Here is a 25,361-nt window from a genome sequence, read left to right as displayed (position 1 = left end):
CCAAACGCATACAAAGTATGCTTACCAAATAACAACATTGTGAACAGGCACCCTGAACAAGTACCCTAAGAAAGATTCCACTTTGTTAAGTGTCACATGTAGAAGACACATCAAGAGGCAGATGAGAGGTGAATGACACCCTGGGCTTTAACCTGAGTAGCCCTGGCAACTCCATAACCACACTTTAATTTTCAGAGGAAAGAGAAAGAAAGAGAGGGGACTTCGTTTTAGAAGATATAGTTTGGTGAGTCATATAGATTTTTTAAAAAAGAAAATCCATATGACTACAAAAGGAGTCATTTTAAAAAAAATCAGTTCATAAAAAAATTAGGCAAAAAGGAGCTTCTGTTACTTTGGGTCAACAGAAAATTAATACGCTTATGTTTGAGTTCATTGAAGGCAATAAATAAATAAATAAAATTACTTGAAGATGTTTTGAATTTTTACCATTAAAATATTCCATTAAGCAAAATCAATGAGAATTTTTTATTTCCCCTAGTGGAGCTACTGATGATGCCACTAAATCATGGCATCTTTCTAACAAAAGCATGTGAGCCTTGGTGAACAAGCATGCCTTCTGAAGATGTCGCCAACACTGACACAAGTTTAACAGAAACATACTTCATCACAAGACGCTTCATTCAGAAGAGAGTAAAACTCTTTGCAAGAATACAGAAGCAATATGTGAGAAATGGGAACACCAAACTAGATCTTTTACCTACACAGCCAAGTCACAGGGTAACTGCAATATTCTTGTCTCTAGGAATATTGACAATGTCTCTAAGGGGTCTCAAGAAGGAAAAAAAAAAAAAAAGAAGTAGAAGAGGCACCATCCCCTCATGTGTCGAGTTTAGTCTCAGCTTCCCCATCCCTGGGATGGGAGGCAGAGCTCTTGAGTCACTTTCCACGACACAGGCGATGAATGAACTCCTCAAACAGAGAGTCCCTGGAGAAGCTTACAGAACAAAACTGGGAGGGTTTTCTGAACATCTTCAGAAACTGGATCGGAACCCCAATTGGAAAGCAACTAATGACTCTCCCATCAAGAAGTCCAGAAATGTCACTGGTAACCCTTCCTGGCATCGCGGCACGACTGTGGCTTTCCATGTGGATCTGCAGGGGGAAGGTGCTGCCTTTGTCCTCCTCTACACTGGACCCAGCCTCCCGTCCCCCTCACTTGCTGCCCTGCAGCCCCCGGCTCAGCATCTATTTAAAAACAGGTGAATTAAGCCATACAAGAGTACTTGAAGAGCTCATGGAAAGCTTCATATATCCTTTAATTCTATTTTTCCACGAACTTTTTGAAGTACCCTCATATTCAAGTGGGATACGCCCCTAATGCCCTCTCCTCAACTTCCCTTCCCCAGTCCCAGATTGTACTGTCTCATCTGGCCAACCTACACACCTGAAAACTGCTGACCACACAGTGATCCGGGAGGCCAGCTAAAGTGCATCACTACTATAATGGGGAAAAACACCCACGTGAACCCCACGCCCTGCGGAGAGTAAGATCGTGTCCTCACTGTCTCACTCAAGTAACAAAATGTTAGGTCAAGGCCAGCAGACTGTCATTATAATCCACGAATGACATTAATTACAACTTCTTAGGCATGTGCAATAATATATGTATGTATATTAAACCCTTTCAAATTCCTGTTTATTCTTAGTTGGTTTCTAGCACTTAAAATAAATAAACTCCTTAGCAAAAAAGTAGTTGTTAGGGGAAACTGGTAAGCAGTCGAAAATCAGAACACTCAGCTACCACTGAGAAAGCCACAGGTGTGCATGGGGATGGCAGGTGTATTTGTCCCCCTCATCTCCTAGGAAAGCAAATAAACTCACTACCCATGAGGTATTTAATTTTTCAGAGTGACTAAGACTGTGTCCCTACCTGCCATCCACTTCTCTCGCCTCAAGTGCCCCATGTCCTGCCTCAATCAACCCTGCTGCCTCTTCCTGCAATTCCTAACTCCAAGGATGGTGCTTCCATCGGTTCCATGCCTGGCTCTGCAAATTCTACCTTGGAATCATCTCCTGAATGTGGACCTCACCTCCCCAGCCAGCACTGCCTTAGGTCAGAGTCTCATCATTTCCTGTGTGGACTCCAGCAACAGCTTCTCTATGTTAACAGAGATTAAGATGATTAAAAAATATTTTTTTCAAACAGTAGGAGGGTGTAAAATGGAAAATAGTCCTCCCCCTTGAGGCAACCCCTGTTACCAGATTCTAATGTATTCTTCCAGAAATGTTTTACGTTATATAATAAAATCATGCTAACAATTGAATTATTATCGGAAACATTTATTAGCACATTCTATGTGCCAGGCAGTATTCTAAGCACTTTTCATGTACCAACTCACTTAATATTCACAACAACCCTAGGAGGTGTATCTATTACTTATCCCCATTTAAAGATGAGGAAGAATGCTACATGCACACAAGTAGTGAACAATGGAGTCTGAATGTTAATTCAGACCATCTGTTTCCAGTGTTCTTAACCAACACATTATCTTGCGGGGGTGGGGGGCAGGTATCTCCTAGTATTTTGAACACCTGTCCTGGAGCTGTGTCATCTCAGCACCACGAAACAGTGGAGTGTCAGGAGTGCTGCATCAGTAGGCCAGCCTCCTACTGGTGGACACCTGGACATCTGGGGTGTTCCCAGTCTTTTTCTATTATAAACAATGCTGCAACGAACATCCCTGAAGATACACCCTGGCACATGAGTGTGAATACAGCTGTGGAAATGTTCCTAGAAACAAATTATTGGATCAAAGCACTGGTGCCTTCTGAATCCGATGTGACAAGAGCCTCTCCCTTGTTCTTCCCGGCACCACCTCCCCTCTCCAGCGCTCCTCTCCACACTGCCACCACAGCTGGCTTCGGGGGCAGTCACGTCGCTCCCCGACTTTAACACTTCCAGGGCTTCCTGAGTGCCGGAGTAAAAGGTCCCCCATAAGCTGCCATGGCCTCAGCTTTCTGGCTTCTTCTCCGCCCCTGCCCGCACTCCATGGGCTGTTGGGCTCCTGAGTCTTCCCCCTGTCGCCTCCTCCCCTGGACTGCATTCTTCTCCACTCTCCCCTGGAGCTTCCGCTCCCTGTCCCTGTCCCTGCCTCCCCTCTGTGAAGCCTTCCCCTCTCCCCACACCGGGCTCACGTCATTGGCATACAGTGACTAATAACGCAATGCTCTCACAGACTTCAGTTCTCTCTTGGCGTCTCCTCTGAAAGTCCCTGAATTCCTTTAATTTTGTGTGCTTAGTTCCTAGCACAGAACCTGCCACATACTAGGAGATCAATAAAAGATTGCTGAATACATGCATAAATAAAATTAGATAAATGGAATGCTTTGATTTTGCTGGGAAGCGAATTCATTTCAGCAGAAATCAGGATTCCCTGGAGAGAAGGAAGTTAAGCCTAATACTACAGAACATACTCAGAAGTTCGGAAACTACAAAGCACGCATATGTGGAAAGAGAAAAGATGTTTCCTGAAGCTGTGTACAAGTTACAAAGGAAGAAAAAGGCAAGGATTTAGCTACAATTACCTATATGTATCAAAGAACTCAGATTACGTTTCGTCATTCTCAGGTGTATTATGTGTAAAACAGTGATGTTATTTAAGAAGGTGTAGTAGTATCAGCTATTTTTTCTTTTTTTTTTTTTTTTTTTTTTTTGCCCTCAGCTACACTGTTTCCTCAATTTATACATTTCCCAGGGATGAAGTTCCTTTATAACAAAGCTAGCACTCTAAAAAACAATCTTCATTAGCCATGGTGGCCCTGATGTCCTACAAGAAGCCTGCAGGACAAGTTTGGGCTTTCCTGCTGGCAAGACGGTGACATGTGCCAGGTTACCCCGTTCCTTCTGACTGAGCTCTCCTGGCTCCATCCTCTTCCTGTCCCCCCTACCAACTGGGAAAAGCGAGGTTATGTCATTTTTTTACTCATGATTGACTGATTGAATTTTAATTAAAACTCCCACCGAACTATTGTCTCAACTTGAACCTCAAACCTTTTAATGTGGAATTCAGCACTTCCTTCCTATCTAAATAAATGGTCAGACATCAGCAAACAGATGAATAAATATATTGGGGGAGGAAGGTGGAAGGGCTCCTGGAAATTACATCAAGTGTTTGGCTGGACCAAGAAGTGACCCGCTTTCATCCATTTGGGGTGACCTCGGGAGGTGGGAGCACAGTCCCTCCTCACCAAGCTTCTCCCTGCTTGCAGGGAAGCGTCAGCCTCAGCTGAGGCTGCTGGGAGCTCTCTGTGATATCAGTAATAACCACCTCCCCAGTATTTCATCCAGTCTTCACAAGGGCAAGTGGAGAGTCAAGGATGCCAAGGCCACATGGCTGTTAAGTGCTAGAGCAAGGATTCACTCACGGGCCTCACCCCAGGCCACTGTCTGCCATCTCTCTGTGTTGCTAGCTTCTCCCAGCACATCTCCTTGCTCCCTGAACACCATTCAGTGGTCCCACCCTCGTCTTCCTTGAGCTCAATGAACTCTCCCATCTGTGGCAATTCCATCTGCATCTCGATCTGCAGAACCAGATTTTATTGGCTAATATTTAATGATGTTTTCTATCATAATTTCTCATGTCAATCCCCTAATCTGATAGACTGTCCTATCCCTTTGTATCTTATATGATTCCTACCTGCTGTTGGTGGTGGTGTATCACTTGAACACATCCACTCGTTAGAAGAGTTGAGTTTATGTAGGCCTACTCTACTTATTTTTGGATTAAGATTTTGTGATTATCTGAAATGAGCTCCCAGGCAAAGGCACAACTAACCCTACTGGCCTCTAATGATGTGTGTACACAACTACTGCCATTCAACAAGTACTCTGAGCACCTGCTACATGCTCTGTTCACTGTTCAAGTGCTAGGACAGACCAGAGAACAAACACATCTCTGCCCTCATGGGGCATACATTCTAGTGGGGGAGACAGTAATTTTTTTTTAATACAGATATAAATAAAGGCTAAGAGTAAAATAAATTAGACTAAAGGAAATGAAGTTATTAAATAATAAGCCTAGATTCTTGTATGGTTTAATCATTCCTATTACTTTATCACAGACACAGCAAGATAAGTTACTAAACAGTAAAATTTAACCCCTAACTTGCTAAATAAAACAATCATTGCAAGAATGACAAAATAAAAACAAAACCACCCTCTTTGCTCTTTACAAAAATATTTTCACTCCTCTCTTAAGTAAATTGATAATTGCTCCTTACCTTCACCTACCTTACTTTCCTGTTCCAACATGGACAAATACTTTCAAAAGCAGAAATCACAAAGCAATTTAAGATCATCACCTGTGAACGGGGTACTCTGAGTCCTCACGGGACGGTGACTGGCAAAGGCAGCCTCATCTCTCACCCCAAATGGGGAAGGCACGTTCTCTACAACAGGAGTTTCTGCTATGAAAGAGTCAAAGTCATCCTCCTCCTCTTCTAGTTCTTTCTTCTCCTTTTCCCCTTTGCAGTCTTCTTCCTTCATTTCTTCCTCTGTGAGAAGCAAGGGATCCAGTGGGGAGAAATTCTGTTCTATCAAGCCCTCGGGGCCAGAATCCAGTTCCTTAATGATTTGGTCATACTGGGCAATGAAATCTGTGCTCTCTGGGTTAATAACGATTAGGTTTGAACTGTGCTCTGCCTCGGAGACAAGGGGTGTTAACCCTGAGCCCGATTCCTGGGCCACTGCAGGCTCATCCTCTCGCTTTGGTTCCTCAGATACATTTTGAAACAGGTCTGAATTATCCCTACTACGCTCCTCCTCCAAATCTGTCTCCACCTGGGGGCTGGGGAGGGGGCCGTTGTTCATGGGGGGGCTCTGAACCTTGGTCTGGGCTTCGGCAGGTGGCCTTGCCTTTTCCTCCTCTGAATCCCTGGTGTCTTCAGAGTCCTTCTCAGCACATAGCCTGTACACCATCACGTCGTCCTGAAAGTCTGATTCTTCGATGTAGGGCCCTTTGAAGAGCAGGATGGCATTTTTCTTCATCTCTTGGATGTGTTTGGGGGGGTCAATGGTCACCAGGGGACCCGAAGTCTCCACATCGTTGTAAGGCCCGGGGGAGCCCATGTCAGCCCCAGAGGAGATCCCAGTGTCGTAGCTGTCATCCCATTCCAGCTCTGTCTGGCTCTTGTCCTTCCTCGGAGCCAGCCGAGGTCCAGTCCTCCTGTGAAGCTGGGGCGGGAGCCTGAGCACGGGGTAGGCCGAGCTCCCGGTGCCCTCCTCTGTCTGACTCTGGAGAAGCGCCTCGGGGTCAGGGGAGTCTCCGTCGTACAGCGCAGACCAGACGCGGCAGTCCCTCATGCAGCGCAGGATGCTGCTGTGCGCCTCCCACAGGTACTGCAGGTAGCTGATGTCCACGGCTCTCCCGTACTCCACGATGCAGGCCGACGGCGACGGCACCTCGGGCAGCGGTGGCTCCGTGGGCCCTGCGCAGGAGGCAGAGGGCTGTCAGAGCGAGGGACAGACGGGACAGCTGGGGACGCGCTCATTCAGGCAAAGAGTGTCTCCCCCGCTACTCTCACTCTAATAATTTCTGATTAAGTGATTTTTGAATAACAAGAAATGGTTAGATTTTAAAAAGGAAAGATAAGGACAGACACTCTACTCTCACAGAAGATATAAAGCCAATATGGCCAGTCATGTACTCAGCAGAGCCACCGGAAAACTTATTTGGTATCAGTCATCAGAGAAATAAGAGCTAATCGTGGCAAACTCTCAGATTGTGAAAGGATTAAATTAGGTAATACCTGCCATAGAGTAGCTAATAAAAGTTTTTTACTTTGACTCTAAACAGAAGGCTGATAATCCATGAATGGGGGAACCAGGTTTTCTGAGAAAAAGCTTGGGTTTAAGAAAAGCTTATTAACTCATTCTGCCTTCCGGGGAACTATCAGGATGTTGATATGTGTGAAACAGTATCCTATGAGTAAAGTCAGATTCACTACCAAATAGTCATTTTAACCTAAGAATGAATGCTTCCTGTGTTACCATATGACTGCCTTTGATGTTAAAAGTTCCAACCCTCATTACTGAAATAGCTGTGAAAACATATGCATTTAACTTTACATTTTCCCTAAAAAAAAGAGACTCAGACAAGGAAAAATATATATTCTACCATTTCTTAAACATCTAGTATGTTGCAGGTACTTTACCAATGCTATCTAAGTTAAATCTCCCAATGATCCTATATGGTAGATATTATTTTCTCCATTTACACATGAAGAAATTGGGCTCAGAGATGAAAGAACACACAACCCAAATTGTGGCAGGGCCACAATTCAAGCACAAGCTATTCCACGCCAAATCCTGTTCTTACTTTGATGTCACACCTGTGCACACATCATGTCTCTTCATAATCTAAATCTCTACCAGACTGGGTCAGCAATGAGCCTTCAAGAGTACACATTTCAGGTAATTAGAGTAGACATAATTCATTTTTTATAGCTCTACTGCTAAAAGGTTAGTATTTACCTCTTCTGGACTTTAAATAAAAAGACATCAAAAACTACTACTAGCAATATTTATTGAGCACTTACTACATGCCAGGCAGTCTTCTAAGAGCTTTACATGTCTTAACTCACTTATCCTTGGAACAACCCTTTGAGACTGGTACTAGTTTACAGATGAGGAAAAAGTCTAGAAAGGTTAAGTACTTTGCCCAAGAAAGTGACAGAGCCAAGACTTACAATCCTAGCTATTAACCACGGCACAATAATTGCCTTAGCTAGCTATGTAACCATCCAACCATTAGGGCATTTATCTGCTGTAAGGCAACCCCAGAGGCAAACGAGTAGGAAGAACATGGAATTGAGGATTTGAGGATCTACCAAGTGTATAAACTTAAACAAGTCAATTCCTCTCTCTCAGTTTGTTTCTTCATCTATAAAATGAGAATACTACCTTCTTCAAAGTATTATCAGCACCACACTATCCCGAGTGAGCCACGGGCCAGCCCTTTCAAAGCATTAAATGTGATCACACAGGGGCAAGAAGATGGCAAGTTATGGAAAATCATATGTTTAATTTGAATTTTTAATTCTGAGGCAAGGTTAGCCACAGAATAATTCTTGAAACAACTTTCATAGTAAATAAAAAAGACATCGATTTTCAAATACGTTTTAAAAAATAACTTTTGGGTGAGAAAATATAAGATATCCCTACTAGTTTGCTTGCCTAACAGGAAAATACGAGGGGTCATCAAATAGTTCATGTAAGATTCATATGATCTTTTAATTCCATTTTTCCACGAACTTGAAGTGTCCTCATATTTTTAAAATACAGCCACATAATTTGCTAATTCCCCTGTATACATTATATCATTATATAAAGATCAAGAATCAGTAAACGACCTTAATTCCCAGAAATTATGTTTATATCTAACATGCATATATCTTCTTAAGTAACCAAGCTCTTAAAAATAAGAGGACTGTAGCTGGGTGCACAGAATAACATTGTTGGGGAGTGTATCAGAATACAGACTGGAAATACTTGAGTCAACACCAGGATTGGGCCATTTCCTGTCAGTCACAGGACAGGCAGAATGTTCCTGAACTGAAACAGTTATATGATACACAAATGCCCCCTTGTTCCAGCTGTCTGCCAGAGGACGGTGGTTGACAGAGGTGGCCATTTAAATTCTACTTGTCTGAGGTGAATTGTAGCTGGCAAATAGCACATGAGTATTGAGTATTATAACTCCTGTGAAAACAGTATTTGTGAAAGCCCCCTCATTAGGTCAATCAAATGGATCAGATTCTATTACCATACCACAAGTTTCACGTTTTATAATGATATATAAATCATTACAATACATTTCCATGAATGAGTCATTTTGGAAATGAGACTAAGGACTAATACTATCTTAGCTCTAGCCATCGCCACACCTCTCACCCGTTTTGTCTCAGAAGACGCACTAGCACACGTTCTCACTTTTAGACTCTGAGGATGCCACTAGGAAGTCTACTTAAAATAAAGGTCTGGGAACACCGACTAGGAGACGGCTGGGCACGTCAGTGAACACTGATTACAAAGTGTCCATAACTCCTTACTAAGCAGAAAAGGTGCCCCAACAAGTCATTCATAAAAGAAATGAGATGCACTACACTGTTCCCTATCTATCCAAAGAGATACATATCCCAAGGAGAGATGGAATTTGGCATCCTTTTCTTTAAAGACCATCACTGGCAAGTTCCTACCTGAACTATCATGTGTACACTTTGACCAGAGGATATAATCCCTCTCCTGGTTCCCAAGTGTCAGCGTGATCCCACTGGAGCAGCAGACAGGGGTCAAGGCAAGCAGCTTGGCCGCAGAAACAGAGTAACAGTCTCTCTCCTTCACAGCGCACCTCTGACTCAGCATCATGTGGTTGCAGGGGATCAGATACCTAGAATGACAAAAAGAGCCAGCATTCAGTCTCTGCGATGTCCTAAACCATCACTGGGACTACTCGTGGCCAGGGGTGGACTCACCATCCTCCCACTGTCAATCCATCCATCACACTAGCCACCAGGGTTCACTTCCTGGCTTAAAAGTTGTCAAGGGCTTCTTCCTTCTGACAAAACACTGCATTGCAAAGCATTTAAGGGCATTCACAATGTAACCTCCATGCACTTCCTCCTCTCTAAAGCAATCCCTCCTTTCCTCTGTGCCTTTGCACCCACTGTAACCTTCACCTGGAATGTGCTTTCCCCTTTCTCTGCCTGATAACTGCCTTGTCATCCTACTTCAACATCCTGCTTCAGTGTCACTTTCTCTGGGAAGGCTTCCCTACTCCCTACTCCAAGGCACAACTAATCTCTCCCTGCACTATGCTCACAGCCCTCTATTAAAGCACTATTACCTGTGTCATAATAATTTCAGCATCTGCCTCCTCCATATAACGTGGAGGGGAGGGAGGACCTGCTTCAATAGTTATGTCTTATTATCCTGGAAACCTCGGCTCCTGGTGGACACTGAATGACAGTGGCAGACCACACCCCACAGTGTATACCTCTTCTTATGTTCTCAGGGGTAACCAGGAGAAAAGGTGGTGGCCAAGGACTCGCCAAGGAACACTGGGCCCTGTTTCACACAAAACACCTTTGATAGGTAATCAAAAGCATCTTAGTGTCATTATGAACCTGGAGACAAGAAAATCAGGGCAATCATTTCTGACATACCTGGAGCATATCAGTAAGCTTCACAGGTAGAATAAAGTGTGTTTAAATGGCTTACTTTCTTAACAGAACCACGGGTAGAATAAAGTGTGTTTAAATGGCTTACTTTCAAAAGAGCCATAACGTTTATTTAAACAAAGATGAGGCAAGTAAGATAAAGGACTCACAGACAGAGCCAAGTGTCATGTGTGTGTGCCGGACGTAATTCCAGAAGAGCCTGACCCCTTAAGTGAACAATCACAACCTTTCAATAAATGAGAATGTTTTTGTTTCTGTATTTAGCTTTTGAGAAAGAGGCAGTGCAGAGGAAACAAGCTATGATTAAGGTTTCCATGCAAAAAAGATAAAAAAGTACAACTTTCAGGATATGTCTTGAGGCCTGTAAGTTTCCCACATCTCCTGGTGATCCTAACGAGGAAAACCTAAGTTTATATTAATGACTAATCCACTACAAGAGCCTGAGACAAAAAGAGGGAAAAAAAATTCAATTCTCTTCACAGTACTTTACACTAAAGGTTTTAATAATACTTTCCAGGAATGAAATGACAAACGTGTCACTTAATCTTCAGTTCTCACAAAAATAAATAAATAAATAAAACAATTTCTCAAGCACTGTAACTACTTAATGCAGCTGGGTAAGGGGGTTCCAGTATCCCTGCCCCTCCATACCCATGGGCATATACACACTTAAACTACTATCAGTAAGATCCAGACACACCCCGCATGTCTGATGTGGTAGCATCTATTTTCATAAGTTCAGTTGCATGAAAGTCAAAGCTTACAAGAACAAAAAGGAAAGACAGAAGAGGACAGTATGGGAAAGTGTCTGTTCTAATTATTGACTTAGCCTTGGAGATGTGTATCTGAGACCTACTGGAAGGAAAATGGAAAAATGAAGAAGCTTTTCATGAGGATCTCTGTGAGTAGAGATGCTCTGGTGACCAGGAACGACACAAGGGAGAGAGGCATTCTTCCACCTCTGTCTGAACACAGCACAGTGGGGGCCCAGCAGGTACCAAGGGAAGGCAATGCTGCTCCAGCCCCTCAAGAGGGGCCAGGTGCCCAGCAGGCACAGAGGTGACGTAGCACCAACAGGGGTCCCAGCAAGTGAGGAGAGCATGCAGACACTGCATGCAGACACTGCTGTCACACCTGTGGTGGAGACAGACTTGTTCATGAATCCATGTAAGACTCCTCATGTGAGGACCCCTAGAAATGGTGGCTGATACCTTGTAAGGGGCCACGGTCTGACATGAGGTGGCTGGGGTGAGAGCCAGGGAGACCTGTCCTGTGATTGTTAATGTGAACTCTTCTTTTCCCATAGGTAGGTAAGGCCTAGGGAATTCCAGTTACACAGGATTTATTGTATCCTTATTTTAGTCATTAATTATTTAAGAAATACACTACTACAATGCTTTTTTATATACTGCAGGAACTCAATGGTTACTTATAGCTCAAACCAAGTATATTTCATGAATTAAGCTGATATACATAGATTTCTACTCTTTGAAGTATTAAAAAAACAGAACACTGGATCAAAGCTAATAAAGCTATTTATCAAATATCACCAGTGGGTAGATTGAAATTATACTAGAATAAAGAGTTATTGAGAATTTGCAACTCTGCAAACACATGCTTTCTGTAGAAACTAACAATTTTCTTTTGAATAAATCAAATGAAGGGAGATCCATTACGGGTTCAAGGAGAGGTTCTGTGAAATTGGAAATGGGGCGTCCGTTCAAATGAATAACACTCTTAGTATTCAAAGTAGTAGTTCTGCTGTGCCTTGAAAATGATCATTCCAGAGGAAAGAGCAGAAAAGCCATACCTTGATCCTCTGTCTTTCCATCATTGACAGGGAAAGATTAGGAACAGAATGAATACCAGAAGCTCCCCAAATTCCAAATTCAAATATCAAAATGAAGAGCTTGTCAATAGCAGAAAAATCATTTGGGAATTTAGTACAGGTATTTGTCATCAAACTACCTTTTCATTTATACTATTTTTATTTTGTTTGGGGATTTTATTTAAATTGAGGAAGCAGTAAAAATAATCAAAGATTTGGCTTAGTTTGGGGACTTGTAAATATATGACTTTTTTTTTCCCCCAAAAACAGGCTTGTTTTATTTAGACACAAAACAACTTATTTACAACACTCAGGTAGGGACTATGTACATAACAATACAAGAGGCATTTGCTTCCAAGGTGGTCACTATATAAACTAAGATTATTAATGTAAGGGGTAAGCTCCACATGAGGGCACAAAACCTCTTCTCCAGGACTCTTCAGGAATCCTTCCTTCCTCTACTGGACAGGACCACCAGACCCCCAGGACTCGGGACTTGGGGCAGGCAGAAGAGCAGCCCCACAGGCAGCAGGGGACACCACCATGTGTGGGGACACCAGCCCATCACCAGCTGGCACTTTCCTATAATATTCCCATTCATTCCTTTTCACTTCTAACTTGTCAGAATTAGAAAAATGGTTTTTATGTAAACAGTGTTGTTTTAATCACTGATAGCATATACATTTTAAACAATACTATTGAACAAAATGCAATACTTTCCCCAGAGGAGGATACCAAGGACTCGGGGTGACCCTGGTGCCAAAGGCTGGGCCCCAGGAAGCCCCCGTAGACCCCAAAACCACCATCAGCTTCTTGTCCTCCTTGCATCCCCTCCTCACCAAGTTCCAGCTGTCCTGGGACTTGCTCTGGGAACCCAAGCCCAGGGTGCACCACCCCACCAAGCTGGGTCTATAAGACAGGCATCCCTCAACTCTTCTGTGAGCCTTTTCCACTCAAGGAATCAAATGACTACCGTGGCCAGGTTACTTCTTCCTCCACCTACCTCCGTCTAAAATAACTGTTCTCCGGGAAACAGAATCACAGTTGACACGCAACTGTTTTCTTCCCAATATCACTTCCAATGAGGCATTTAAGTCCATGTACAGAGCATGAGATTATTTCACCCAAAAATCCTAACATCAATATGTCACACACAGGGACAGGCAGCAGTGACAGTGGACTGGGTCTAGGGCAAGGCACAGCAGGCAGCACACCCTCTTGCTCACCATGCTCCCAGGGGATGTGTCCCAAGCCCCACTCTTAGGGGGCTAGCGGTGGGGAGCACCCCCAAGCCACAGAGGCAGGGCCCGGCCAGGGCTGCGAGGGGATCCATCCCATGTACACTGCTAAGGAGAAGAGTGGACAGAGGGGTCTGCAAAGCAAGTGGCAGGCACAGCACTGTCTACAGTCCACCCCTCAGAGCCCAGGGCTGCCACAGACCCCAGTCCCACATCCACACCCAGCTCACAGGTACCTCTGGATAATGCACTAGTGACTCCCCGCCCAGCTTCCTCACATGGCAAATAGGGCGGCTCTAAACAAAGCACTGGGCCAGCATCGGTGCCCGCAGACAGCTCGTGGAGCGAGCCACAGCCTGGCAGCCAGGCAGAGCCGTCCCCTTCTCACGTCAGGGCTGGGCTATAGAAACCCCTTCCTGGGACCTGTTACAATCCCCTGTGAGGATGATCATGTTTGTAAGGGAGAATAGGCAGTTGTGGTAGTGAGAAGTAGGGTGGACCCCACTGGGGACAGCGCCCTAGAGCACAGCCCTCTCCCCAGGGAGCTCTCTACTTGCTGGCACCACCATCTGCTGGTTCAGACCTGGACCTGCCAGGGGTGGAGCTCGCACCTAGGACAGAGGCAGGGCAGGAGAAGGGCAGGCCATCAGGTCAGAGTCCCCAGCGACACCTCCAGGGACACCAAGCCTGGCAGCAGGAGACAAGAAGCCCCTGCAGGGTCAGACACTCTCAGGACAGCCTCCAGTCTCTGGACTCCAGGCTGCCTGATGGGAAGAAGAGCCCAGACTGCCCCTGCCCACCTGGGGACACACTGCCTGGGAACCAGCTCATTCTATAGAACAGGCAGAAAGACGCCTTTTCTATACAGAAATACTGCACTAAACACAAACACACATCCTCTGAATGTGAGGAACACTGGCTGGTAATGTGTCCCACTCAGGCCCCAATCTGGACTCCAGAGGTCTATGGCATCCTACAGGGACAGAAGGGATCGTGCCCCTGTGCCCACAGCTCAGAGGCAGCAGACCTAGGACAGGAGAGTTCTGAGGCAAAAAGCAGGGAGCCTCGGCAGCTGGAGATCGTACTGCCCACACTGGCTTGGATTAAGCAGGAGGCATTTTTTTCTTTCCCTTATGTCAAATTATGATAAACAGGACTGTAAACATATCCATGCCACTTTCAAACCAGGAAAGAGCAGGACTTTAGAGATCCAGATTACTTGAAGCCAACATCTAACACAGAAGGGAAATTATATTAGATATATTGTCCATATTGTCTCCCCTGTTTTAATTATTTTCCCAACCCTCTATAACCCTGGGTCTATTTCCTTTGTTCTTTCCCTTGTTTTTTTTTCCTTTGGCAGCTGGCCAGTATGGGGATCCAAACCCTTGACCTTGGTGTTACAAGGCTGTACTCACCAAATGAGCTAACTGGCCTGCCCAATTTCCTATTTTCCTGGACATCACTCACTAAAATAAATCATTATCACTTCTGAAACAACTCAGTGACATCCAATTGGTAACAAATTAAACATATTGCCTATTGCTGCAAGGACAGTAAAAACACACAAAACAAAGCAGTGCAGTACAATGAGGTAAGCAAAGTGGTTCTTCTGAGATGATAACCCCGACAATGTGCCAATACGCACAGATCGACAAAGCGATGTTAGTGAATTTCAAAGACTGCTTGTTGTTCAAAGAAGTTCTGTCCATATTTCTCCTATTCATCTCCCCCTAGACTGGCTGGCTTTTTTTCCCCCTCTCTCCCAGACCCCCAACTCCTATGCAAGGTGGAAATGTTACTGAAGTGTACACACAGCTTCTGTTCAAACAAAAACAGCCTCTATCTAAACACAAAGGCAACACAGTTTATAAACCTGACAATGGACCAGCACTTCTGAAAAACACGCCCTAACCAGAATATTTACAAATGGCATTCAAGGTACTGAACAATTAAATTTTGCCTAAACTGGGAAGTTCCAAGAGCACGGGGTGATTCGTCACTTCACACTGTGTGTCAAAATTTCCTGCCTGCCTGTGGCCTATCATATGTCACATCATGGAGGTGGACAATTTCTCCTTAGTTTTCTGTTCACTATAATATCCTCTCTTTTGGGGTACTTTATTTCAACTTACTTTTCTGATACTTTGCCAAGGGAAAAAAACTAATATCAATTACAAATGGCTTAACACTTTGAAATGTCAATATTTGAGTACTTGGGCTGCAACAAAAATTGACATGTAGTCATTTATTTATCATATGACAAATAACTTCATTAAAAGCCCTCTCATAATCTTCACTGCTCTACTGCCTCTCAGATCCACAAATTTATCAGGTACATTCAAATGAATACAGTGAGGCAATAATGTCCCTAAAGTTTAAATGACTATAAGAATAACAGTTTTTCATTGTCTTTGCTTTTGATACAGATACTAAATCAGAAAAGACACTGTCTTTAATAGTTTAAGGTGCATTTTCTAGAAAATTCCCCGTCCTTAAATTTGGGTAATACTTTACAGCATTTCAGAAAATATTCACAGATATCGCCCACAGTTGATCCTCCTGATATGAGGCAGCATATTCCAAAACCAGATTAAGTCACATCAAACCAGCAGTCCAGAGGAAGGAGACCAGGAACAGTGGTTTCTTACATGCCTATTATGTGCCCAGCCAACTTCTGTGTAAGTCCTCTCTTCGTTCTCATGCATTCCCCCAGGCAGCACAGCAGAATTAGAAATAGATGACGTATTCAATAAAGTGCAACTATATAATTACGTCATTATCACCATCATCCTAATTACAGAAACAAAGAAGAAACTTGGGCTAAAAAAACCTAGGACCAGGCGGTCAGTCCCATCTCCAACCTCAGGTAGGGCATGTTTTTTCATTATTCCATCCAGAACTTGTGACAACATGCCTTTCAGGCATTTTCCTGGGAAATTATCTGTCCTTATCCACCTGAAAATGACTAGCCCTGACTAGGACATGTACATAATTCAACCATGAGCTGATTTCTCCATCTTCATAAGGTCTGGGTCTCAAAAGCCATTACTAATGCCGTCTCTGAGGACAGCTTTTACCACACAGGCATTGCTTTATGAACAGACAAAAGGTGATCAGAGTTCACCTTGTAAAGGTCACTGAACAGCCTGCAAGCAAAAGCTTCTCCCACCTGGGCTAAATCTGACCTGGTGATGCAGACTTGCTAAGCTCTGCACCTCCCAACCAAGGCCAGGCTTGCAGGTACACTGAAAAAGACAGCTGCTTCTCCTGCCACCAAAGAAGGAGTATTTAAGAATTTACCATTTAAAGAAATCAGGTTTGACCCATGTTGGAGTAAAAGCCTGGTTTTTGGCAATAAAAAAGGGCTTTGCCAAGTTGTTCAGGATTTCATTCAGGCCTTGCTAATGCATCCTGTCATATCAGTAGAGACCTGATGGGGAGCCAAAGTAATCCTTTTAGTACAGCTAACTAATGCTCTACCCAGAATACCCAAGGTGTTTATGATTGGATTTGTTCTGTTAAATGCCTTAAGATTAGTTACTGATGACTTGGTCTAAAACCCTAAAAAGTCCAAAAACTCTTTTAAACTTAAAAAATTAATAGGTCATAATCTCCCATAAAATGACAACTCTGTAAGGCCCTCCATAATATACCACAACCAACTTTTTCAGGCTCTTTTTTTTTTTTTTTTTTGCTTTATTTATTTTTGTTTTTGTTTTTGTTTTGTTTTAAAGAAAATATAATTTTATTAATATTATTTTTTACATTCTATGATGTTGTTGCAGAGCAGCTGGGAGGGAGAAGGAGAGGGAGAGGGGAAAGGGGAAGGAAATGGGATGGAAGAAGGAGGAAGGAGGAGGGGTGGGACTAAAGCCTGTGGCACCCCCCTCATTCCCACAGGGGAGACTGGGGGGCTTCCAGCGGTGGCTTGGTCATCGCTGGGCTAGGTGCAGATGTCAGGGAGGTGTGGCATAAGCTCTCGCCCCCCACCACCCCAGCTCGGGAAACCGGGGCCCTTCTTGCTGCAGCTTGGTGGTCCATCACTGGGCTGGTTGCACATGTCAGGCGGGTATGGCCAAGTCCCTCAGGCCCCCACCACCCCAGGTCAGGAGAGCCCAGGGTACTTCCTGTGGTGGCTTGGCAGTCATCCCTGGGCTGGCTGCAGATATTGGGGGCACGAGGCTGAAGCATTTGGTCGCCCACTGCTCTGGCTCAGAAGAGCCCGGGGCACTTCCTGTGGCAGCTTGATGGTCGTCACTAGGGTGGTTGCACATGTTGGGGGGCCATGGCAGAGACCCTCATCCCCCACCCTCGGGACTGGTTGCAGGGTTGGGGGGCATTGCTTAGGCCCAGCCCTCCCCCCTTTTTGGCTTGGTAGCCCAAGGGACTTCTGGTCCTTCTAGGTGTTATAGGTGTTCTTTGGTGAAATGAGACCTTTACTAGTTAATATCAAATTTTGTCTCTGGTTGCAGGTACTTTGTTTTTTCTTTCAGTTCTGTGTTGGATTATTTGCTGTTCCCACCACTTAAACTCTGTGCTGGAACTAATTTGGTGTCCTTTGCTTACATCTAAAGTGGAGGGGGCCGGCCCGTGGCTCACTCGGTAGAGTGCGGTGTTGATAACACCAAGGCCCCGGGTTCGGATCCCATATACGGATGGCCGGTTCGCTCACTGGCTGAGCGTGGTGCTGACATCTAAAGTGGAGGAACTTCCTGTGGGGACCAGCACTTGAGCTCTGTGGTTGATCTAAATTGCTGCTTTGCTGCTGATTCCCTAGGGAAGGCTTTTTGTGCAGGTCAAGTTTTAACGACTGACTATATATATAGGTACTTCCGGGTCTAGTGAGATCTGGTGCACCTAGGTTATGTAGAAACTCTGGTCTGGGCCCCAGTCTTTTCATCAATCTGCATCCCATGATTTTCTATATTCCTGACCAGTGTCCTCTGAGTGGTCCTAGGCTGATCGGGGTGAAGATGAGCTCTCCTTGCTGTGCCCCAGTGTTCTCCCAGTGGGCCAGTCTCCTCCATCGCCTGTGTTGCAAACAATTCCCATGGGATGGGCCATGCACCAGTCCCTTGTGATGACTCACTGGCCTCTGAATGGCTCCTTTTTTTTTCAGTTATTGTGGTTCCTCGCTCCTATGTGGGTCCACAGGAACCCTATTAGTGGTCTTGCTGGCCTGGGGGCCACCTCCAAGCAACTTCATCCAAAGAGCACAGCTGTGGCTTTTGTCAGCTCCTGCTACATTCGCTCAGCAGCTCCAGCCTGGAAGCAGCCAGGGCTTGAAACATAGCATTTTTTTCTTTCTCTCATCGTGGCTTCTTCCGCCTTCATGCACTCTATAGATGTCTCCTCCTCTTCCCATGAGCTCTAGTGGCCACAGCTTAGCTGTCATTGCTTTTTTATAGTTGTAAATTGGTTGATTTGTGGGAGAGAGTGAAGCTGGGGACCGTCTATTCTGCCATCTTGACTAGAAGTCCTTCAGGCTCATTTTTTAATCACTCACGTTTGCACAATGCTACACGTACACCACACCATTCCTCAAACCAGTGGTTCTCAAACTTAGCGGTGCATCAGAATCCCTTAGAGAGTTTGTTAAAACACAGCTTGCTTGGTCCCACTTGCAGAGTTTCTGATTCAGTTGGTCTGGGAGGAGGCTGAGAATTTGTATTTCTAACTAGTTCCCAGGCAATGCCGCTGCTGCTATCCCCAGAATCACACGTTGATACCCCCTTAGTTTTCCAGAGCCACATATTTGGAAATGCTATTACATCCACCTGAAATGCCTTCTCCTCAGTAATCTCTACTCAAATTATGTAAAAACCCCAATGCGGACTAGGGAAAGCCCAAGTCTCCTCCCTCTTACCCCACTCTCAGCTTCATCTACCCTAATTCCCAAGGACCAGTCAAGTGAAGGATCAGAAAGTCCACTAAGGAAGGAGGGGCGTGGGGTATGTGCTGGAGGACACTGGTTGTCTTTTTCTTTTTTTTTGCTTCCACACCACCAGAAGGGAGTGCAAGAACACAAACTCTGGCTGACTATCCCTCTGGAGCTCCTCTCCACCTCAGCCCTCTGTTCCTCTCTCAGCTTTGGGGCTACATTCTCCCTGGCTCCATTTCCTGTGGTGCCCAGGTGGGTATCACTCCAGTAGTCAATTCCAAGATTCAGGATTTGGGTTTAACAAAAAGGAGGAAAGAAGAGCACCATGGTCTAGCCTGGGATTTATAGAGTTCTGCACTGGGATTCAGGGCCAAATACTGAGCTACTAATGAAGCATCTCTGCTTCCCTCAGGGACCCAAGAAGAAGAGGCATAGCTGGGCCAACACATGTTTTGGTGTTCCTGAATCCCTTACCTAAATAGCCAAATTAATGTCATATTAATAGCAGCCCACTCTGGGAAAAAAAAAAAAAAAAAAAAAGAATTAAAACTTAAGGGCCGAGCCTGTGGAGCACTCGGTAGAGTGCTGCGCTGGGAGCGCGGCGACGCTCCCACCGCGGGTTCGGATCCTATATAGGAATGACCATTCCGGTCACGAAAAAATGACAAAAAAAAAAAAAAAAGAATTAAAATAGCAGCCCACTCTGACTCCCAATACCCATCTTCAAATACCATCCACTTCGTGAAAACTTTCCCACCTGTACTTCTGTAGGACATAACTTAGCCACCTTGAACATAAGTCCTTTTCAGTTCATCTACTCTACACCTTATACCCTTTGAATTGTACACAGAAAGTACTCATTAAACATCTACTAAGTTTAATTGAAACACACAGATCAGACAGTACACATTGGATGTGTATCATTACCAAAGCAGCAGTCAAATGAATTATACATTAACAGCATTTCACATTTGGAAGAGTTGTTTTCAATGACAAAGTTCTCCTAAAAATGTACTTCAGGAGAAAGACATTCAGCCATGGACCAAAGGAGCTTTCACAGTACTTCTAAAAATTTCAAACATTCTATTGTTTCCAGAAATATATTTATTATATAAGGCATATGTCCCCCTAAAAACTTTAAATGGCAAAACTAAACTGACCTTGTGAAATAATCCAAAAAGTAAACTGACATTCTTGATGATCTTCTTCCTTAGAAGCATGGTTCTTATGTAGCTTATATTACCAAAGTAAAATAAAATAGTATAGAATGAATTTTTCTTTAAAAAGGGGAAACTTTTTTAAACAAAAGGGGAAACTCACCTTAGAACTAGTTGCAACATCACATCTTCACAATGTAAACCAATGAGAGTTCTGAATAATGCCAGGGACACCACACAAAGCTGGGAAGCAATAAACACACATTCTATTTCAGATATTGGACTGATAACTCTACTCCCCACAGATGGTAAATAAATCAGATTTACAAAATAAAATGGCCATTTTTTCTTTTTTTTAAAGCAGTTTTGATAAAAAGCATGTTGCTGCCAGAAAGAATGTGTATTCAGAATATCAGTTCTTTTTTTTTTTTTTTTTTTTTTTTTTTCTTTTTCGTGACCGGCACTCAGCCAGTGAGTGTACCGGCCATTCCTATATAGGATCCGAACCCGCGGCCGCTGGGAGCGTTGCCGCGCTCCCAGCGCAGCACCCTCCCGAGTGCGCCACAGGCTCGGCCCCCAGAATATCAGTTCTCTGGGCCGACCCCGTGGCTCACTCGGGAGAGTGCAGCGCTGGGAGTGCAGCAGCGCTCCCACCGCAGGTTCGGATCCTATATAGGGATGGCCGGTGCGCTCACTGGCTGAGTGCAGTCACAAAAAAGGACAAAAAAAAAAAAAGAATATCAGTTCTCTTATAGGATTTGGTTAGAAAGCCATTGCCTGGAATTACACCACTATGCAGTTATCCTCGTAGAAAAATGTCTACACTCATATTTCCAACTTTTAAAGATCCAGATAAACATGCCCTCTACAACTCCCTAATACACACACGCGCGCGCGCGCACACGCACACGCACACGCACACACACCCCCACCCTCCTGTTTAGGTCATTTGTTTTCCTAAGTTATTTTCAAATATGACGTTGGTTATTTACAAGACAGGTCTCACCGAAAATTGCATAAAACTGGCCAACTCTCCCATTAGCGTTCTCAGCCCCAAGCCTCAGCTTCTCTCTTGGTTTTGGAGCAAATATTCTGCCAGGTTCCATTTCCCATAGTGCTAAGGGTGTGATAATGTACTTTTCTAAGATGCTCATTAAAAAACAAGAATTCTTTAAGTCTCTGCATTCCAAAAAGGAAAGATAAACTGCCAAGTAAGGGAGATACTCAAAGCTGTATTATTAAATCATTGTACCCTACTGAGTAAACTTTTTTATCAATCTACTAGGCCATTTAAGTAATTGAGGCTGTCATTCTTTTTACAGGAGAATAAGTGCTAGTCTGTCTTGTAGGCAGGATAGCCTTAAAATCTGGTCAATAAAATCCACTATGGTGTTGTAAAGAAATAGTTGTACTTGGCCTGCCCCAAAACATCTTATGGCCAGGACAGGTCATAACTTGTAGTAAGCTAAAAGCAACATACTCTGCCCCATTCCAAGTCTTTGCACATGCTGTTCCTTTACCTGGAATGCCTTTTCCTGCCTCCTCCACAAGGTGACTCCTACTTATTCTCAAAAAGTTAGTTTAGGCATCACCTCCCTTGGGAAATCTTTCTGTTCCTTCTTACAATACCACCACCTAACACCTCCTTTCCCCAGTCTTGGTTAGGTATCCTTCTTATCTATTGCCACAGTAACCCCTGAAAATTAGTACTAAGGGTGCTCAGCAAGGTGTATTTGTCTTTTTTTTTTTTACTGAGGTGTTGGAATTTTTTATTCTATGCACAAGTACCTTTTAAGATATATGATTTGCAAAAATTTCTTACCATTTTGTGCGTTGTCTTTTCAATTTCTTGATGGTGTCCTTTGAAGCACAAAAGTTTTTAATTTTGATGATGTCCAATTTATCCATTTTTTTTCTTTTGTTGCTCATGCTTTTGGTGTCATATCCAAGAAATCTTTGCCATAGTCACAAGGATTTACTCCTGTGTTTTCTTCTAAAAGTTTTATAGTTTTAGCTCTTACACTTAGGTCTTTAATCCATTTTGAGGGTTTTCTTTTAATATATGGTGTGAGGTTCAACTTCATTATTTTGCACATAGATATCCAACCAGTGGTGCATATGGAGCACCATTTGTTGAAAAGACTATTATTTCTCCCAAATGATCTTGGAAACTTTGTTGAAAACTCACTGACCATGGACTCTCAATTCTATTCCACTGATCTCAATATCTATTCTGATACTAGTACTATAGTTTTGATTTCTGTAGCTTTGTAGTTAAGTTTTGAAATCAGGAAGTCTGAATTTCCCAACTTTGTTCTTTTTCAAGTTTGTTTTGACTATTCTGGGTTCCTTGCATTTCCACGTAAATTTTAGAATCAGCTTGACAATTTCAACAAAGAGGCTGGTTAAGAGTTTTCTAGGGAATGCATTGAATCTATAGATCAATTTGGGGAGTATTCCTATATTAACAATATTTAGTCTTCCAGTTTGTGAACATGGCATGTTTTCCATTTATTTAGGCATTCTTTATATTTCTTTCAATGTTTTGTAGTTTTCACAGTATAAGTTTTGCACTTCTTCTGCAAAGTTTATTCCTAAGTATTTTATTCTCTTTGATGATATTGTCAATGGGATTGTTGTTTTAATTTGACTTTAGGATTGCTCACTGCTATTGTATAGAAATACAATTGACTTTTGTACATTAATCTAGTATCCTGCAACCTTACCAAACTCATTAGTTTCAATAGCTTTTCAGTGCAATCCTTAGTTTTCTACATATGAGATCACGTCATCTACAAATACAGATTGTTTTACTATTAATATGATGTTATTAATTTTATTTTCTTTTTTAAGTGCCCTGGCTAGAACTCCAAGTATTATGTTGAACAAAATTGGTGAGAGCAGACATCCTTACATTATTCCTTATCTTAGGGGGAAAGTTTTCTTCTCCATTAAGTCTGGTGTTAGCTCTGAGTTTTTCAGAGATACCCTTATCGGTCTGAGGAAGCTCCCTTCTATTCACAGTTTATTGAGTATGTTTATCATAAAGGGATGATGAATTTTGTCAAATGCTTTTTCTGTATCAACTGAAATGACCATATGATTTTTTCCTTTATCCCGTTGATATTAAGTATTACATTAACTGATTTTCAGACTTTAATCCAGCTTTGCAGTCCTGGTCTGATAAATCCCACTTGATGATGGTGTATAATCCTTTTTATATATTCTAGATTCCATTTGCTAATGTTTTATTAAGAATTTTTGGGCCTATATTCAAAATAGATATTAGTCTGTGTTTTTTTTTTTTTTATGATATCTTTTTCTGATTTCAAAATCTTCTATTTTTTTGGAAGATTATGTAAAGAATTTGCATTATTCTTTTTTTTAATTGTGGTAAAAGACACATAACATAAAATTTAACATCTTAGTGATTTTTAAGCATATTCAGTAGTGTTAAGTATATTCACATTGTTGTGTAATGGATCTCTAAAATATTTACATCATGCAAAACTGAAACTCAATAACTACTGAATAACAACTCTCCATTTGCCCCAGTGCCTGGCAACCACCATTCTACTTTGTAATTCTATAAGTTTGCCTACTTTAGATAACTCATATAAGTAGAGACATACAGTTTGTCTTTTTGTGACTGGCTTTTTTCACTTAGCATAATATCCTCAAAGTTCATCCATGTTGTAGTATGTGATTAGATTTCCCTTTTTTTTTTTTTTTTAACGGTTGAATAACATTCCATTGTATGCATATACCATATTTTATTTATCCGTTCATCCATCTATGGACATCTAGGTTGCATCCACCTCTTGGCTATTGTGAATAATGCTTCAATGAACATGAATGTGCAAAAATCTCTTCAAGATTCTGCTTTCAATTCTTTTAGATATATACCCAGAAGTGGGATTGCTGGATGATAGGTAATTCTATTTTTAATTTTTTGAGGAACCTCTATACTGTTTTCCATAGCAGCTGCACCATTTTACATTCCCACCAATGGGCACAGGGTTCCAGTTTCTCAACATTCTTACCAACACTTATTATTTTCTGCATTTTTGATAGTGGCCATCTTAATGGGTATGAGAAATATCGTGTGATTTTGATTTGCATTTTTCTAATGAGTAGTGATGTTGAGCATCTTGTCATATGCTATTGGCCATTTGAATATCTTCTTTGGAGAAATGTCTATTAAAGTCCCTTGCTCATTTTTTAAACCAATTATTTATGAGTTTTTGTGCTGCTGTTGAGTTATAGGAGTTTTTTTAGTATATTCTGGATATTAACCCCTTATCAGATATAGGACTTATAAATATTCTCTCTTATTTTGTACATTCCCTCTCAACTTTGTGGGTTGTTTCCTTCAATGCACAGAAGTTTTTAAGTTTGATGTAGTCTTATCTATCTAATTTGCCTGTGATTTTTGCGTCATATCCAAGAAATCACTACAAAATCCACTGTCATAAAACTTTTCCTCTATGTTTTCTTCTAGGAATTTTATAGTTTTAGATCTTATGTTTAGGTCTTTGATTCATTTTGAATTAATTTTTATATATGGTGTAAGGTAGGGGTCCAACTTCATTCTTTATCAGTTTTCCCAGCACCATTTGTTGAAGAGACTGTCCTTTCCTCATGGGTGGTCGGTCTTGGTACCCTGTCAAAGATCATTTGACCATAATAATTTATTTCTGGCCTCTCTATTCTGTTTCATTGGCCTATATGTCAGTCTTTATGCTAGTACCACACTGTTTTGATTACCATAACTACAAAATAAGTTTCAAAATCAGGAGGTGTGAGGCCTCCAACTTTTTTCTTCTTATCCAAGATTGTTTTGGCTATTCAGGGTCCCTTGAGGCTGCATAACAATTTTAAGATTTTTTTTCCTATTTTTGCGGGGAAAAAAAAGCCATTGGAATTTTTATAGGGATTGCATTGAATCTGTACATTACTTTGGGTAGTATGGACATTTTAACAAAATTATGTCTTTCAATCCATGAACATGGAATATCTTTCCACTTACTGTTTCAGCAATGTTTTGTAGTTTTCAG

The 25,361-nt window shown here is 42.6% G+C and overlaps 1 protein-coding gene across 7 annotated transcripts in view; it reads right to left on the bottom strand.

Moving 5' to 3' along the window:
- Nucleotides 1-25,361, bottom strand: part of FHIP1A (FHF complex subunit HOOK interacting protein 1A) — a 242,394-nt gene that overhangs the window by 14,381 nt on the left and 202,652 nt on the right. For all 7 annotated transcript variants that reach the window (XM_063107343.1, XM_063107345.1, XM_063107341.1 and 4 more), the window contains 3 exons: nucleotides 20,468-20,547; nucleotides 9,217-9,407; nucleotides 5,323-6,447 (listed from right to left, as the gene is read on the bottom strand). In XM_063107343.1, coding sequence (XP_062963413.1) covers nucleotides 5,323-6,447; nucleotides 9,217-9,407; nucleotides 20,468-20,547 — 1,396 coding nt within the window. The remainder of the gene's footprint in view (nucleotides 1-5,322; nucleotides 6,448-9,216; nucleotides 9,408-20,467; nucleotides 20,548-25,361) is intronic.

The sequence above is a fragment of the Cynocephalus volans genome, chromosome 9, assembly GCF_027409185.1.
Source record: "Cynocephalus volans isolate mCynVol1 chromosome 9, mCynVol1.pri, whole genome shotgun sequence".
Taxonomy (NCBI): Eukaryota; Metazoa; Chordata; class Mammalia; order Dermoptera; family Cynocephalidae; genus Cynocephalus; species Cynocephalus volans.
The sequence above is the reverse complement of the archived record's forward strand: the minus strand, read 5'-3'. Positions and strand labels throughout refer to the sequence as shown.